Source organism: Patagioenas fasciata, chromosome 3 (assembly GCF_037038585.1).
Source record: "Patagioenas fasciata isolate bPatFas1 chromosome 3, bPatFas1.hap1, whole genome shotgun sequence".
NCBI lineage: Eukaryota > Metazoa > Chordata > Aves > Columbiformes > Columbidae > Patagioenas > Patagioenas fasciata.
The window spans coordinates 88,212,916-88,231,582 of record NC_092522.1 but is presented as its reverse complement, the minus strand read 5'-3'; the positions used below and the strand labels follow the sequence as shown (position 1 = coordinate 88,231,582).

The 18,667-nt window shown below is 42.1% G+C and overlaps 2 protein-coding genes across 2 annotated transcripts; both read left to right on the top strand.

The window, feature by feature from the left end:
* Nucleotides 1–5,771: 5,771 nt before the first annotated feature.
* On the top strand, nucleotides 5,772–8,336 carry SMIM8 (small integral membrane protein 8). Its single transcript, XM_065834876.2, has 3 exons — nucleotides 5,772–5,870; nucleotides 6,941–7,082; nucleotides 8,000–8,336. The coding sequence occupies exons 2-3, from the start codon at nucleotides 6,963–6,965 to the stop codon at nucleotides 8,156–8,158; spliced, it is 279 nt and encodes a 92-aa protein (XP_065690948.1). The 5' UTR covers nucleotides 5,772–5,870; nucleotides 6,941–6,962; the 3' UTR covers nucleotides 8,159–8,336.
* Nucleotides 8,337–10,262: 1,926 nt separating this feature from the next.
* On the top strand, nucleotides 10,263–18,457 carry C3H6orf163 (chromosome 3 C6orf163 homolog). The gene is made up of 5 exons (XM_065834071.2): nucleotides 10,263–11,604; nucleotides 13,422–13,516; nucleotides 14,043–14,150; nucleotides 16,396–16,598; nucleotides 17,926–18,457. Exons 1-5 carry the CDS (start codon nucleotides 11,457–11,459, stop codon nucleotides 18,455–18,457), a joined length of 1,086 nt encoding a protein of 361 aa, XP_065690143.2. The 5' UTR covers nucleotides 10,263–11,456.
* The last annotated feature ends 210 nt before the right edge of the window (nucleotides 18,458–18,667 follow it).

The following is an 18,667-nucleotide window of genomic DNA, read 5'->3' as shown; positions in this document are numbered from 1 at the left end:
TCTAACAATACATTACACCAATGTTCAGATGTTTTTCTATTAAAATTTTAAATTACTGTGTTTTTCCCAAGTAACTGAAGCCTATTTTTTGTTATTAAAATGTATTTTTGTTATTGTACATGCTCATCAATTCCTACATTGGACTAGGCAGCTGAGCCACTCTCCATAACTTTATTTTAAATAACCAAGCAATGGAATAAGTATTTATGTCCTGACTTATGTGTCTTTGGCAGTCATTTTTACCTGGGATGTGGTCAAACTACTGAGTAACATTACAAAAACCCCAGAAAGACTGAACTCCTTGCCTCTTAAATGAATTCTTCATGGCATAATTTATTCATGAAAATTACTGTGGTTTTTGTCTGGGAATTATATGTGAATGTTCAGTAGTTTAATGGAGAGGGGAGTATCATGTAGCCTAACACATGTGCCTGAATCAGGACCTTGGTACTTCTGCTGAACATCTGGCAAAGCCACAGCCAGATGGCCAAGGTTCAGTTTGCACCAGTCATTCAAAGGCCAAAATCACCATAGGAATATTGTGATTGCCTGTAGTACTGAGAAAGCTAGAATTTAACTCTAAATCTAAACTTGATTATGGCATTAAAGGCATCCAAGCAATTGTAACTGTCCTATAGAGATGGAAAATAAAAACCCCCAACAGCCCATTTTTTATTATTATTAATTGGAACTGCATGGTTACAATCCCATCATTTCAATGTCAAAACCATTTAAGCATCTTTATGACACCCACAGTTCCATCCCCATCATATCTAGTATACAAACATTAGACACTGGCACTCTAGTGCATTTCATTTCATGGTCATATTTTTAAATTAAGATAACTGTAAGGTGCAGAAAATCTGAAGAGCTCCAGATTACAGAGCATCCAAGTCCCTTACTACAGAGTTCACTCTGTCACACCTGTGAAACTTCTACCCTCCGGCATCTCCCTGGGAGGTACGAGAACTGAAGGGTGCTGGGAGAGAGGGCACCGGCTGAAGGACTTTAACTTAACACAGCTTAAACTGATTGGGAACCTCACTGTTGCAGGCAGAGGTTAGTCCTGGTCTGTGCCTCCACTTCCAACCTGCATCGCCCTGCTCACATCAGACTGCCTGACCCATCCAATTTAAAAATAAACCTTGTTCTTTTTTCTTTCCTGGCAATGCTAGTTTTCAGCTGGAGCAGGGAGCATAACTGGCGTACTCCAAGGCTGAGCAATCTGAGTCCTGGTGCAAGGAAGGCCACAGCAGCAACCACAAGTGAAAACAGGTCTCCCCTTGACCCCTCCCTCTTGGAGGTGCAGTCTTAGATTAGCTCAAGTTTGTCTCTAAGGTATCTGGCTGTGTATTGTGAGCAAATTCAGTGCCGGACATGTTTCTCTGCTCTTCATTTTTAGTATGAGTTAGCTTTTTCTTTCCAGAGGGGATGCTTTGGGTTTTGAAATTATTCTGTTCCCAGTAGGAAATGATTTGCCCGCTCCTTAATAGAAGTAGAATCAAAGTGCCTTTTCCCTTCCACATTGAATTCAATTAAAAAGATTTATAAGGTTGATCAGTATTGGAAGAATAACAATTGCTTTAATCTCTGCTGGAAAGCACGGCTGGGTGATTTGTCTCTGTCTCTCAGAGACACAGCTGGCTAACAAGTGTTACAGAAGACATACACATAATGTTATAAAATACAGACAAATCACTCTAACATGTTTTTGTTTTTAAAACATTTATCGCCTTCAAACCGTTTTGGAGTGTCAGTGGTAGGGTCTCAACCACTGCACACTGCTGTCTGAAACCTCTGCTTTCTTTCAACGGGAACAATACAAATGAGCAATAGCAGCTGAAAAGCGACATAAGGGCCCTTGAGACTGACAGAAGCTGAGCAACAGCCACACAGAAAACTCTCAATGCCACCTCTGTCCATCTGGAGATCTATTTGTTTCTTCTTCTGCATTCGGGTCCTTAGAATGACAATATTGTTTCACATGCCTCGGTCCAATCATGGTTCCCCTCACCATCAGCTATGAGTAAGGTGGAGGAGGTACTTGTAATCCTAAATTTTTGCTTCTTCTTCTCCCTCAGACTTGTTCAGGACAAAAAAGGCCCAATTGTCAACTCTAATTAAATATCATGAAAATCACAGTGTGTAAAACATTGCAAAAACCAGGCAAAACAGGAATGCAAATACACCGGACCCATTCGCATACGAAAACCCTAACAAACACATGATGGAAGTTACCCCTCTCACTACGAGTTGTATCAGTGCTTAAGTCCCAGTGTTGATGCAAAAAGAATTTTTTCTGTCCACAACAGCTCTGTAACTGTGTCCCTAAGTAGGGATAAGCTTATCAGCGGCTTGAGACACCCTATCTTTATTTTGAAGACAATGTGAAGCTCTGTTCTTGTGCGGTACTTGAAATAAGCGGAAGCTGCGAGGTGAATCGGCAAAGATGCGGAGGCAGCTGCTGCTGCCTGGACCACATCAGGCTGCCTGTCACAGCGTCTGCGGGACACGGCACCAGATTTGCTCTGCTCCCCACAGAGGCTCTTCTCCAGCTCAAGCGATAAGGGGATGCAAGTCTCAAGAAAAGCAGAAGCTGCTATTAAGTTCTGAATGGCCACGGCACACAGCACAAAGCCGAATGCGGAATCCCAAAGGAATTTACTTGAAAGGAAAATAAATCTCAGTAACAGCCTCAGGTTTGGAAAAGGCTGGGTTTTTTCTTTTGCATGGTTATTTTTCAGGAGAGATACTCAGACATTAAGAGGATGGGTGGCTCAGAAATACCGCAGATGTTTACAATTCTACCCTTTATAGAGTCTCTTCTATAAAAAAGATGCCAGACAATTTTATAAGTTTTGATGGATTGAGCATTTCAACATCCTGTTGGGTCAGATGATAGCAACATAATAGTCACATTAAAGATAACATAAGACACTTTCCCACAGTCATAAAGCAAAACCAGGAACAGTAAGCAGTCCAAGCTTTCCTTCACCGCAGAGTTAATCTGGTTAGTCAGCGTCTGCTCAACATACACTGAGTACCAGCATTCACGTCAAAACCCAGCCCTGTTTCTACATACCTCTCTGCTTCTCTTTGTACACATAAAGCATTAACCCACAACTCTTCATACGGAGAATATTTTCTCTCCAGCTGATGGTGTTCTTTGTACTGTGTCAGATTTCTTCTCCCATCAATGTCTGGGACTTACCCATCCTTTATAAGAAAGTTAGGAAATGCTAGAGAACTAGCAGCAGTCCAACAATCCTTACCACCATCATCAGGCAAATGTGTTCTGGCATAAACCCATCTTACCTCAACCTGGAAAATGCTGTCATGACCCTGGCTGAATTCAGGTCAGAAGTTTTATCTGCATGGGAGGGGTCGCTTGATGACAGTAACTGCTGGGAAGAGCTGCACATGCCGAAAAGTGATTGCACTTCTCAGTGTGGCGGTATAGATGTTTTGCATTCCCATGTACAATGTGTCTATTACTTGGGAGCTATATGCAGAACACCTCCTACAGTACTGTTGAAACTCCCCCTTCCCTCAAGAAAACGAAGCTGCCTTCCCAAAAAAACAAGGCTCATGCAAAAACCTTGTATTGGATTCTTTCAATTACACAAACATGAAAACAAACGGGAGCAGCGACCTTCACTCAGATGTGCTTTTCTACTCAATGGTTTAAAAAGAAAAATCAGCTGCATTGCATATGCTGCCAAAACAATAGCTACCAGATTAGCAGATGGTATGTTGTGAATTAAATGTTGACACAAAACCCAGACATACCACTCAATCCTCTCATGACATCAAAACTTATTTCCCTGCTATTTTTCTCACCTCATGATATTTACACGTAGCAAAAAAAAATTCTTTAGACACTCCATCTGGATTCAGAAGGGAAAAGTTAACCTGCAATATCCGATTACTCTGCCATCTTAAAAAAAAAAAAAAAAAAAAAAAAAAAAAAATGCAATTCGATTACTCCAGAAGAAAACGGCAAACAAATGTTTCTGAGAGTGTGGATACCTCTGTATTTATGTTTGTTCCCCTCTGCCTCCATGGCTGCAATAATGAGACGCCCCGGTCACCAAAGTCCTCTCGCACACCCTCCAGATGCAGAAAAGCGTGAGGTGAGGTTGGCAAATCCAGCACTACATCTGTACTAATCCTTCCGCTGACTGCAGCTAAATCTCTATAGTATTATCATCCATTGCTTCTCAGTTCTATCTGCCTCTTACCCAGGGGAGCACTAATTTGGGTCTCTCCCTACCGCACCAGGTACTGTTTTTTCCAGAGTTTGAAGTTTCTACCCTTCTTTTAATGCAGCTGAAACTGCCCAATGGCACTGGAGTCAGTAGAGACAGAAAGGGAGGCACAAGCAGGCAGATGTGATCCTATGGCCTGTGTTTCCTCTGGACTCCAGGTGCTTTTATTCATTTTACTGGTTACGAAAAATGGAAAACAAAACACCACCGCAAAGTAGCATTTACATAACCGGGAGTTTCCAGATGCCTGAGTTCAGATCTAAATACCAGAGACTGGATGCTTAAATCGCAGCATATTTTTCTGCTCAAACTGCCCTTACAGAGATGCATCTCCACACAGAACACCCTTTCTCAATCTCAGCACTTGGGATCACCAGATGGGGGAATCTTACCACTTCTCTTTTTCCATTTCCCACATTTAAAACCTAATCACTGCTGGCCTGAGCATCAAGGTTTGCTCCAACTGGACAAATCTTGTACAGCTCTTGGGGAGTTTGCAAGGGGATTACTGAGGACTGGCCATCACAGAATGGTTTGGGTTGGAAGGGACCTTCAAAGCTCATCTACTCCAAACCCCCTGCAGTGAGCAGGGACACCTGCAACTACATCAGGTTGCTCAGAGCCCTGTCCAGCCTGGCCTTGAATGTCTCCAGGGATGGGGCATCTACCACCTCTCTGGGCAACCCGGGCCAGTGTTTTACCACCCTCACAGAATCACAGAATGTTAGGGATTTGAAGGGACCTCAAAAGATCTTCTAGTCAAATCCCCCCGGCGGAGCAGGAACACCCAGATGAGGTTACACAGGAAGGTGTCCAGGCGGGTTTTGAATGTCTCCAGAGAAGGAGACTCCACAACCCCCCTGGGCAGCCTGTTCCAGTGCTCTGGCACCCTCACTGAGAAAAAGTTTCTTTTCATATTAAGTGGAATGTCCTGTGTCCCAGTTTGTACCCATTGCCCCTTGTCCTATCGTTGGTTGTCACCGAGAAGAGCCTGGCTCCATCCTTATGATGCTTACCCTTTAAATATTTATAAACATTAATAAGGCTACCCCTCAGTCTCCTCCAAGCTAAAGAGCCCCAGCTCCCTCAGCCTTTCTTCATAAGGGAGATGCTCCACTCCCTTAATCATCTTCGTTGCCCTGCACTGGACTCTCTCCAGCAGTTCCTTGTCTTTCTTGAACTGAGAGGTCCAGAACTGGACACAATAGTCCAGATGCGACCCTCCTTGTAAAACATTTCTTCCTCACGTCTCGCACCGCCAGATGCCAACAGCCAGCCCCCGCCAGCCCCGTCTGCTCCCGGGCCGGCGGAGGAGGGGAATCGCGCCCGCCCCGGCGCTGAGGAGCGGCTGGGCACTGAAGTGCTCCTCTTCCCACCGAGCCGGCTTCTTCCTCCACCTCCCGCTTATTATTTGGAGCTGTGTTTGCGGAGGAGCACCGACACCACCGGCCGACGGGGACACGTTCCCCTCCACCCCCGCTCCGCTCCTCCCGCCTGCGCCGGCGGCCTCCACCCGGCAGGGGGCGCAAGCGCGCAGCCCCGCTCTGCGTGGCGTCCCTCCCTCCCCCCCCCGCCTCGGGGAGACCCCGTTGGCGGCGCGGGGTGAGTAGCGGCGCGCGAGGAAGGTGGGGGGGCGCGCGGGGAGGCGAACGCTGCCCGCGAGGCGTTAACCGTCACTGCCCGCTTCATGAGGCGCCGTTGGAGTACAGCGGCGGCCTGGCCTTGCTCCTTATGGCCGGGGAAACTGCCCCTCTGCCCACGGCCTAAAGCCGGTAGCGGACAGCGTGAGCCCCCGCACCGCCCGAAGCGGGGGGCGGCGGTTTCTGCCCTTTCCCTCAGCACCCTCACGGTTTGTGGTGCTCCGGGGCACGTACGGAGGAGTCAGGCCGGGCTCCTGGGCGGTTGTGCCTCACGTATGGACTGGCGGTGTGCCACTCTGCCTGGCAGCGACTTGTGCCCGTGTGGTCGCCCTTAGCCGACCTCTGCGCAGCCCTGATCTCCTTGCTGTGCTTAGGGCGGGAGAAGGCCCGGGGTTAGTGCATCCTGCTGGGTTGCGTTTGTGCATCCCGCCCCTGTGCCTCCGGCTGTGCTCCCCTCGTGTAAACCTCAATCACCGTGTCTTCCCTGCCCCTCAGTAAACCCGTTTAACCAAGGGTATGTTTTGTCTGCCTTTGCTCAGGTGGCATCTTGAAGGTGACCTGTCCCTTGTGTGTAAAAGTGAGACCTGAGGCCTAGGGCTGCTGGGGTGGGTGGACAGAGTGACTGCACTACAGTGGGGTGTGGGCTCTCCTGTCTCATGTAAGCTTTAAAAAAAAAGTGCTCTGGCATTGTGCATTTAGCCACTGGTCTGAAGACTGCTGCTTGTTCTGCAGGTAGCTAAAGCATTAGCCAAAGGCAAGTAGAAAACCCCAAGCCCATTATCATGAGGCTTACCTTTGTGATATAAAGATGTGCATCTCCAGAAGTTAATTGTAGGATGCACAAAATTGACAAGATTGAAAATCAGTGTGCCTAAACTGGGAATGTTAGGTAACATGAAAGGCAATCATTAATATGTTCACAAACTAAAATTGATGATGCAAGAAGATAAGTTGATTGTGAACTCCTATTCCCTGAATGTTATTGTTCCAGTTCTTTATAAAAGTGACATTTATTTTTCATTCTATTTTTAGGAAATATTCAACATTGATTAAAATGTCTTCCACCAAACCTCCAAATGAAAATGAAACACCCAAAGAGAGAAAACCAGGACTGAGGAATGTTCAAACAACTATGCTCTTCCGAGCTGTGAATCCAGAGCTTTTCATTAAACCTGTAAGAAGCTCATTCTGAGATAAACTAAATATGCTTGGAGAGGCAGTTGCTTTAAAATAATCACCGCAATTCTCTGTATGTTATATAACCATCTCTTGTTATGCAAACTGCCCAGTAATGAAACTAAAAATATTTTTACTTTTTTTCCGCTCTGATTGTTAAGAGCCCAGCTTTTATTTCACAGTTATATTGTCTGCTCCTTTTTGTACCTACTCAAGTTGCTTTCAAAAAGACAATTTACACACATATAACCCATGTAATTTGACAGATTAAGTAATAAGAGTTGTCTTTCAAATTTAAAAGGGAACAAATCATATAGTGCAAGGTATTTTGCATGAAAGGAGGGGATATTTTGATAGCTTTTCAATATTTTTTATTTTTCTCTTTTTCTTACTTTTATAATTAAGTTGATGATACTCAGGTTTTATTTACACTAGCAGAAGCCAGAAAGACTGGGTGGAATTTTGTGCATATAATAAAAGTAGATGTGGTACTAATACTTGATCTGATTTAGAGGTGTATAATCAAAGTGGCTTGGCAGGAGCAGAGTACATCATCCCAGCAGTGTATCCAGATGAATTCTGTTAAAAGTTTGTAATAGTTACCTTTACCAATTGGTCTTGGCCTGTTCATTCATGCTCAAACAGCATTTGTGACCAGCAAAAGCCAGAGCACTGGGCAACATGACAAGAGTTGTCTTTTTCATAGAGAATTCCTTTTGCTATCAGAAAATCAGGTCTCCCTTCTTGCTGCTTATTAAAGTTATTTTGATCAGTCTACAAGAAGGCAGTGATGATTTTTGCACGTCACAATAGTTCACTGTTTACTTTCTAAGCTAAGGTTGAAGAATATGTTTTTGATGAATACAAAGTGGTTTAACTAAAAATGTGTACTTTTTTTTTTTTTTTTTTTGTCAGAACAAACCTGTGATGGCATTTGGACTTGTAGCAATTACCCTCTGTGTCGCCTACCTTGGTTATTTGCATGCAACAGTAGAGAATAAAAATGACCTTTATGAAGCAGTCGACAGTGAAGGGTCCAGGTATATGAGAAGGAAAACTTCCAAGTGGGACTGAGAATGTCAAGAAGCAAATCACAGAACTTTTCAAGGCAACTACTATTTTTTCTCTGTCCATTGAAATAACGGATGTCTCTTTTGCTATTTAATCCAAATTAAGTTCATTTATAAAATGACATGCCTGTACAAATAAATTGCAGTTAAGATACATGCAAACATAAAAGTGATTTTAAGAATTGTTGTCTGCAATCTCCACAGTATGTCAGAAGACACACAATTAACTCAGACATGCAGTCCAGACTGGTAAATGCCTTAGAAATTTAGATTATGGTTCAGCTCACTTCTCTCTTTGCTTAGATTAGGGGAAAATGGGATTTTCTGTTATTTTTTTAAACAAAAGACATCAGGCATTGTGTGTGAGAAGAAAAAACTGACCTCTTGATCTGTTGAAAGTCGATAATTAACAGTGGTGTAAGTAAAATAATTTTAAGGCAAGAACTGATAAAGCAGTCACTGAAGGGTTTTATTTAATAAAGGAATTTACAGAATACTGGCCAAAATAATCCTTGGTTGCTAATACACTCTTCTGACAATGAAAAAAAAATCAATAACTAGATAGAAGAGGAAAAGTTAAGCAAGTGCTTCTGCCAAGAGGAAAGCAGGAAGAACTCAACCATGACCATTCCTGCGAAGCATCATACAAGCCGATCAGTGAACACACGAGTATTGGCTTGCCAGTCACTGTGCATAACTCCAGGTTAGCCAGAGCTTGTAGGGTTTTCTTGACTAGTCAGCAGGACTAGTTTAAGCTGCATTCATAAACTAGATTTTTCTGTATTGCATAAAGTACATTATATAACATTAATTTATTACAGGTTACAGAGCTCAAAATAAGGAATGGACAATCTAAAATCAACAGGTTCTTACAGACAGAGAAAAGAACATGCCAACCTGAACAAGCCCTGTTTTGCTGAGCAGCCCTGCATGTGGGTTGGAAGTGGGCCCTCAGCAGTTTGCTGGTTGGTGCCGCTGTGAGTGTGCCTGGAGGATGGGTAGGCGTTGTGGGGTTTCCTTAGCATGTAAGGTGATCCCCTGTGAGCCTTCCCCTTGAACAAAATGTATGGGTTGGTGCTGTCCTGTTCCAGCACTGAGGCCTTCTCCTGTGAGCTTTTCCAGCTACTTCTGTGTGCCTGACATTTCCTAGAAGGTGTCCCATTAACCAAACTCCAGAGCACATGGTGGGACAGGGCACATATCAGGCCATGCCCTTTTTCCACCACGGGCTCTTATTAATGTTCTGGTTGCATTTTTCCATTCAGCTCCTCATGTTCACAGCCCCATCAAGGGCTCCTAAGAAGCTGAGAGACCTATTTGTTAACCCCTTTTTGGCCAAGGTGGCTTCTGTCAGGCCAAAGAAGAAAGAACGTGCAGGGATATCTGCTTTGCCACTCCAGGAGTTGCTTTGGGTTTTGTTACTGAAAGATCTTGTTATTGAAGACAAAAAAGGCAACTGACTGCCTTGAGGGACAGCACTTGCTCTGTGGATTTTCTCTGTATCTCCCTCCAAATACTTCACTTTGAACCTCTGTTTTCCTGATTGTGTGTTATAGTTACCTGTATCCTAAATTCAGCTGGGCCTTGGTTTAGCTGCCCCCCTCCTCAGTAGAGAAGTGAGCTCTAGCTTTGATAAAGCTATAAAGAAATAGCATTTTTACAGCCTTTAAAAGCATATTCCCCTCTGTGAACCTAGCTGTCTCACAACAACAGAGTCTCGGGCAAATCTGAATGCTTGCAGGTGAGGAAACAACTTGCCTTTTGATGAAGGAATTTCGAAGTGAACTGATCAAATATTCAGAACTGTCACATGCTGTGCATATCCTGTAGAATATGTTTTGTTTGATAGGATGTCGTGGATCTTTAGAATTAATCCGTTCTTTTAAAAAAGGGTCACAGGATTTTAGCTCTCTTCTACTTCATTAAAATGCCTGAGTCTTGTATGTTTGCATGGATTTACCTGAAGTATTCAAAAAACAGTACTACAGTGAGTATTTTAACCTGTTTTTCTGCAGGCTTTTAAAATAAACACTTTGATCCTCATACCTGCAGATGATTTGAAGTGAGAAAGCCCAGTCTCTCTCATTTTCACATATTTAAGAATAATGCGGGATTGGGGTTCTCAAAATTCTGAATTATATTTTGTGAAGTGAATATGGATCTGGAAGTTACTGAGGTGGAGCTTCTTATCTGCTGAATGGAGTAAAGTCCTGCTAACCAGGTTAATTCATAATTGCCCAGATTGATAGAAGAGTATTTAGACTTGTCCTTATTATTAAGGAGCTTCTCCGTATTTATTTGTGGTAGCTGCTGTACAGGTAACTCTCTTCACGCCTCAAAAATTATATATAAAAAGGAGATAAAGCAGTGAAAATATAAAGAAGAACGTAGTACATTAATGGGTGTCATCATGTCACTACTGGCATTTGCTGTTTTAAGTACCTGGTTTATAACATAAAAAAATATGGGTATATAGGGATTAAAGGGAGAAAAAAAATCCAAACACAACTATATTGGTAACAAAATTTGTTCACTTGACTCTGAAAGCACAACTCCCCTTATGCATGTGGAGGATAAGCAAACAGCACTAATCCAATTTCTTTTGTTCCACTTTCCTCAATTTCATCTTCAATATAGTAATAATTACATGCAATGGATGATAGCTGGCTTGACAGAACCTGACAGTCAAAATGATTTCCTGGGCAGAGTCTCTTTCAGATTTTTGCCAATTCCTTATTGTCTGTGCTGGTTTTCACATCTTTACCAAGAAGAGCAAGAAAATACTATGATTCAGATACCTGAAACAGTAGCTGTTGTGCTGCTCCTAAAACCTCCTTAGACTATGTGTTTTGAATAGGAATTGTTGACATTCAAAACAAAAAAAAAACATGCATTAAAAAGCCAAAGCTTGCTGTGACACTGCTGAACTATTACCAGGGAAAGTTAGTTCTTTGTGAGCAAAGACAGTCCTGCCTGGTAACAGTTGCTATGTAGGGAGCTGTATTAAGGCGGGAAGGGATCACTTCATAAAACCCTCCCTCTTCACCTGCCTACAGCATGTTACGATCTTGTCAGCGTGTGTGAATCCTCATCTGAAGGCAAATGTTTCAGCTAACTTGGTCTGAAGGCAAATGTTTCTGCTAACTTGGCAAAAAGTAATGGTCAGTGATTTTTCTCTCTTCATTGACTTACAAGTGTTCTGCAGCAACAGTAAGTGCTTATCCCTGCAGGCAAGAGAACTATCAGGAATAGTGTTCTGACATTTTAGTAACTGTACTACAAAATAAGACTAGAGTACCCCAATGATTACAAGTCCCGATCTGGACTCCTTTGTTTGTTGTGCTTTATGTTCACAAATAATACCACCACTACCTTCCAACACTACTTTTCGTCGGATTCGGGAGTATAGACCTTTCAGAACACGATATTACACTCATCGTGATATAATAGGTAAGTTTGTTTCTGAAATCCTTTCCCTGCAGTCTGAGATTTAGGAAAACTCCAAGAGCTGTTGTATCCAACTGTTATTGACAGTCATGAAGTCATGCACATCTTGGTAAGAAAACCTTCTGAACATTAATACATCCAGCACATTGAGAGGGGGGACAGGGTCAGCCGAACTGTGGTGCATTAAGGCATTCAGATTTGGGGATAAGGAAGTGCAAAAGAGAATAGCTGTAACACCGTTAACAAATGTTTTCTAAGGCTCAAGGAGTTTGGGAAGAACTATGCTTGATGTAAAGTTTGCCAAGATCATCCTGTCATCCTTCAACAGGACACAGCTGGGTTGTTTTATCCTGAATCCTACCTTCTTATAACTGGTTCTGGCTGCTGACCTTAGACTGGGGCTCTGCAGAGCCTCTGGAGGTTTGATTTTTTTGTGGCACACCACAATCATAACATTAACAATGAAGGAAGACATACAGTACCATTCATATGGTTGAGGATTTAGCAAGAATCTGAAGTATCTATATGCTACGCGTAATTGTCATAGAGGTTTCTGGTAAGCAAAGTTTTGTAGAAATCATGTTGTGCATTTTAATTAATGTGCACTGTGAAGAGAAGTGTGTTTGTTTCTATTTTAAACAATACCAAGAGATTATCAGTTTACTGAGATCCCTGGCAGCAGGGTGAGTGCTGTGTGTCTCTCAGAACACAAGGCTTCAACACTGTGTCAATAAACAGAGTGTGAAACATGACCAGAAGGCCAGACACAGTCTATTTTCAATTATTTTATTTTTACTGCTTAATATTAATGGACTGGGGAAAAGCTGTGCAGCCAGAGCACAACATGCTTGTTGCTAATATTTATGCACTGTTGGACTTCTATTTTGCTGATTTAAATCAGCTGACCCCTTTGTCCCATCCTGCTGCTGTTTTCCATGTACTTTGTGTTAGCTCCTTGAGAGGCCTCTGCCCACCCATGTGGAGTGGCAAAGAGGACTGGAGTGAAAGAGGGAGACTTAATCCTCCAGTGGCTGTGTGAAAGCCAGATCTCTGGTGGCTCTATTCCTTTTTCATTTTCCTTTATATAAACCTGGGAAAATGTGACTCTTTGGCCCTGTCAGGCATGTAGAATGGGATCCAAAGCAATGCCCAGGCCTGGCACTGAGTAGGAAAGGCGAAGGGGGAGGATCTGAAATCCTGCTGTTGGAGGAGAGTTTTGGGTTGCGGAAAGGCGTCTATCCACCTCCCCCTGCAGTTGCTTCTCTTCTAGGCAAACATTGGTGCTGAAGAGTCATGCCATACCACCCTGAGAAAATCCATTGTGTGCCCCAAGAGCAGCATGAAGGAATCTGAGGGTGTCTTGGCGCAAGAAAGCCTTGGAGGACCCTGAGGGCACAGGGAGGCAAAGAGGGCACTGTCTCACCTATAGCATCTAAAGGGAGCAAAGCCAGCCCCTGAGGTGCCGCAAGGTGAAAACAGAAACAGGTGAATCATTCACAGGAAAGCTGAGGACTGACCTCTTGCTTGTACCATGTGGATGACTGTCAGGACAAGGAGTCAGGAGGGACACCCGTGATGCTCTCTTGTTGTGCAGCCTTGCCTAGAAGGTGAGAGTTGGGTTCTGCACCTTCCTACTACGTTTATGGAACTGCACAAGCAATAATAAATGTATTTTCCTATGTGTGAAATGAGGGTACGTGATTTTTAGCCTTTTGATTTTTAAATCAGAAGCAGAGTCGAGCAAAAGGGTTGGGAGAGAGGCACAGGTTTCTGCATTCTGCTTGTTTGCTATGCGTGATCTGCTTATATTGATTGTGCAGAGATTGGAGCAGACATTCAACAACAACAACATGAAAAGAAGGAGGCAGAGATACAAGAGCGCATTGAAAAAATGAAAACTGAGCTTTGGTCTCAGGTAAATTAAATTAGACTCCTGTCATTTAAATGATGATAATTCTTTGGAATAATTGCTATAGCGTAAAGACAGTTAATGAACTTTGAGGCCACTGCTATAGAGCTGTCATTAATTTAATCTCCTCCTTTGCTCACAGATTTCTGTCTGTGCATATTTCTGATCACAACAATGCATACTTTGCATTAATAACAGATTTTACATCTGGTCTGAAAGTGGCCTCTAAAGCACACAGAAGTTTTTGATTCCCCATAGTGCTATGGAAGATTCTAAAACTGCCATTTGTGTTATATGTACGTCTAGAGGTTACAGCTGTGGTGGCTTAGTGCTATTGTGTGGCCACATTTTAACAGGAATCACTGCAGTAAGATTGACAAATGGGAGAAAATGGATTTTGCCATTTGGTTTTAAATGTAACTTGCTCTGATTTCTTAAATAGAAAATACAGAACTATTGATTATGTAACCTCTGCTTCATCTTAATAGGATGTTAATAGAATCTGAGCAGCTACACTTAACTTCTTTTAAAGGCTGAAGTGTACAAGGAAGATGCAGTGGATAAAGCTCTCAAAGAGGCAGCTGCTAACCACAGTGCACTTGTACGAGACCTTAAACAAAAACTTGGAGAGGAATTAAGGGTATGAACAGGTTTGCTTTCATTACTGTGGAAATAGCCAGCATGACAGAACCATGTCTTTGATAACCAAGAATATCTTTTTTTTTTTAATTTTTGTTCTTTTTTTTTTTTTTTTAAATACTTGCCCAAACCAGGACCTTAATTCATCTGAGATTTTAACTCTGATGACAGGTGAAGTACTTGGCCTGAAGGGTGACTGGCTTTGTCTTTGTGGTAGATGAGATGTGAGCTTGAGTTGGTTGGATTTTTAATTCACTTCAGCACATTTAACATTTTTTTTCCTTTTTTTTTTATTATTTTTTCAGTTGAAGTTTGTAGACTTCATTGTCAGGCCTTGATTCAGCCAGTCACTGAACCCGATCAGGTGCATTTCTTAAGGGCAGTAAAATACGGACTTAACTTTAAATCTGTCCTGAAGTTTTCTGTCCATTGAAGCTAGAAAGGTGGTTAATTGTTTGCTGAACCTGGACCCTAAGTGCAGTAGAAGAGAAGGAAGACTGCCAGCATATGTATATTTCTAAATGAAGTACAGCAACTGTAGCTTTATATTTCTATAGATGCTTAGCACATGCTTTATATGTCTGATGTATTTCTAAGAAAAGACTGAAACATATACAAAGAGAAAGAAAGGCAGCTGCCTTCTGGATCTGAACCTTCCTGCTTTCTGCAACGCTTCACAGGGTTTTTTACCGCTAGAGCATCCACGCACTCCTTAGTCAGGCACTACGCAGTCTGTCTAACACCTCTCATCCTTAGCCTTGCAGACTCCCACCGACAGATGAAGGGCACACAGAGAATTGGTGGAGTGTTTTGCTTTGGAACTTGATTTTGTACAAGCTTCTGAATAGCTATCTGTTTATACTGCAGGCAGTCAAAGCAATATGCTTGGCATTTCAAGAGGAAAAACAGGGAGGTTTACAGTGGTCTTAAGTTTTCAGCAGAGTTAATTCCATTTTATGGAGCTGTTTTCCAAGGGAGCTCTGTCTTTTGCTGTTATAGCATCTGCTGACACTAGTTGGCAGAAGCTCAGTTCCTCATGTTTAATCATTCAATTACTTGCCATAAGCCTATTATATATCTTCATAGACCTGAGTGCTCAGGATTTTAACATGTACCATTTATCCTGATAACACTGGCTCCAGTCACTAGGGACTAGGGAGCAGATACAGAATCCTACAGCTGACACAAAAGAAGAGGCAGATATAACTAAAGTGATTGCAAGTTGTTTTAGATTTGGTGGTTTGTCCTTCTTGTAGTTCATTTTAAGAGGTGTCCCAACAGTGAGCTAACTGCTCACTAGCAGCTGGCTTGGAGAGGTGGTAGCTGAAAATTTACTCACCATCTGTCTAAGCAAACAGATAGTAGCAGCCATTAAGACATCCGTGTGAATGAGTGCTTGAAGTGTTTTTACATATAGGATAGGCCAAAGAGAACTGCTTTCAGCTGATAGCTTCAGGAATGTCTTTTTGCAGCAATGTTGATGTGGCAGTTCCACAACCACGAATAGTCAAATGGCTTTAGTTAGGCTTCTTGTACGTAGGTCCTATTATTTGTCACTCTGCTTATCAGCAGTAGACAAATGACCAGTATCCACCAAAATACACAGAATACAGAGCTTATAGTTGGGTGTGCAAAAGATCTCTAGCAACCCTCATGTAACTCTGGTCATCCTTTATTAGAAAACCCACAAAGATCTAAGCAGCCACAGCTTTCCCAATAATGTCCTACCATTTCCGCAGAGGATACGCTTGTTAGGGCTTTTGGAAATAAATGTGAATGGTGGCAAAGCAGTGCAGATCACTGGACAGAAAGTGGTTTGGATTGCTTTCCTGGATGATCAGGCTTGGCCTATAATGGCAACAGAAGTATATTGGTATATACTGAACTGTCTGAGGTTCCAGATCTATGTCCATCCAGACCACCTAAGATTAGTATTCTCATACCTTTATTTATCAGCCCAAGCAATAGCTTGCTGACCAAGTATTCCAAGGACCAAGCTTCTTCTCTGTCTCACTCTAAAACCATGCCACTGGCCATGTGAACTTGTGAAGAAAATATATCAGGGAACTTTTTGTGCCTTGTGTAGAAAACATGGATGATGTGGAATGATGCTACAGTAAATCACCGTAATTGCCCTGCAATATTTTCCTGAAGTCTGTTCTGCAGGACTTTGCTGGGGATTGATTAAACACAACTGAACAATAAGTTGTTGTCACTACTTACATCTCTTTTTAACTTTGCTTAAGGAAGAGGTGAGGAAGGCAAAGGCTGAGATGAAGAAGTACATGGAGGATGAGCAGAAGAGAGAGGTTGAAGCTGCAGAGCAGCGCATGGCTCATAGGCTTCAGTGTGCCCTCATGGAGTGTGCCCAGGAGAAGATGCAAGCGGTGGCCGAAGCCAGGAAACAAGAGAGGGAGGCAGCCCTGAAGGAAGCAGCCAGGCAGCACAGGTACTCTTAGTGTTTCCTTTGACTTGGCTGACAAAAATGCTCTGCTAAAGAAAATGATCGGAATTGCACCAGCATTGATTAAATGTGGGTCTTCTAGGAAAAGATTGGTAAACCCTTTAGGAAAAAAAAAGGTATTTGGAAATGTGACTGGCAAGAGCTGCATGCTCACTCTGTCTTGCTCACACCCCATGTAGAAATACAACGTATCTTGTTGCTAAAAGGAAGGATCATGAAGCCAACCAAGGATCCAAAAATTTTACTTTTTATGGCTGATTTAGAGTCATCAGAAATAAAGATCTCAGGGGCCTATTTGCCATTTATGACCTCTATGCAAAACTGAAAAAGTCGTGTTCATATTGTGACTTGAAGAGCTGTAATGTAAAAATAATAACACACCTCTCTCCCTTAAGAGTGGGATACATTTCAATTTTTGAAGGCACAAACAACAAAATAACACTATACTCTTACAATGAAAAAATCAGTTCAGGTGTGTTCCTTTGTAAGATGCTTTTTTTTTTTTTCTGAATAGTCACATGTAAGTTTTGATCCATTGTTTAATACCTTCATTTTCACTATAAAACATGGCCTTTCTAACAAAGATAAATCACATCCCACATAAACTTAGCTGGTCTCTAACTTTTCATGTTAGCAGAGTTCTGAAAAAATATCTCCAGCAAAGTGGGAGGGAGCAGTAACAGAGGGCAGAAATTGTTTTCTCTACATTGAAGTATTTGGCTCAGTAACCTTAATGGATGCCTGGTGCACCATTCTTTACGTGTCCCTGAGCCAGCTCTAGTGAATAGCATCCATAATGTTTTGACTACGTAATATAAACTGTATGTTTTATTACTGACGTGCTAGCACAAAGATGTTCTCAGTACCACTTAAACAAAATTTCAGATGAAGCTGTAGGCTAGAAATCAGTTCTTCGATTCCACTTCAAGACAGCATTTTTGCTTGGGGACAGAGTTGTTCAAACTCTATTTGAAAATCAGTGTGTACTTAACTGCTAGCTCAAACAGAGACCTGAATGAACGATGAAATAGTAATCCTTTCTATTTTTCATTTGGAAGCAAGCATCATTAAATTGTCACTGGATGCGACATGCAGAAATGGAATCTTCTGCAGCTGCCTTTCTCTGCGTCATCACTGGCCTTGTTTTACCCTATTTTGTTTCAGAGGTCCTACATCAAGTTCTGATTTCATGTACATTCATGGTTGAATGACAGAGTTTTTACAACCACCTGAATAGACTCAAATTGTTTTATTAAATGAGTTGTAATAACAGGCGTTCCCTACAAATCTTTCCTTTTCTTTTTTTAAATAGCAAGCATTTAGAGCAACTCAAAGAAGAAAGTATGTTAGCTGAGGAACTACATCGTAAGAGTATAGAGAAATTAAACAAGGAAAAATGTCATGAGATTAATATTGCCCTGAGTATTGCACAAAAAGAGAAACAGATTGAGATTGAAAAACAGCTCAAAGAAGCAGAGGCCTTACATCTTGATGAGCTGGAAAAAGTGGTGCTTAAGCTGAAAGCAGCAGAAGAACAGATAAAGACTCTCACGCAAGAACTGGAAAAGATGACAGATTGGAAGGACAGTCTGGAAACTGAAATACAAGCAACAAGACAAGCTTTTCAAAAGTATATTGATGCCACTTTTCCTAACCTGTCCCCTGGACAAGCAGATTTTATTCTGCCATTAAGAAAAGCATTTCAGCAGGACACCCCAGAAGAAGCAGAGGCTAGTCACAAGGAATATAAGAGAACTAGTATTGGAAGTGTGAGATCCACAGACATGGATAAACAGAATGACAAAAAAGTGATGCTGAAAAATAAATTCATCTCTGTTCACTGAATTACATGAGTGTGGTTAGAATGATACAGAGGAAAATAACCACTTTTATGTTAAATAATGAAGTGATGAGCCACACTTAGAAATTATGCATTAATTTTGGTTTCCAAATACTAGGGCAGAGGTTGGAATGTGTAGTACTTGAGGATGGTTCCACTGAGTCCTTATTGAGAAGGAAAATATCTGATTGGAAAATCTGTCACTTAGTTAAGC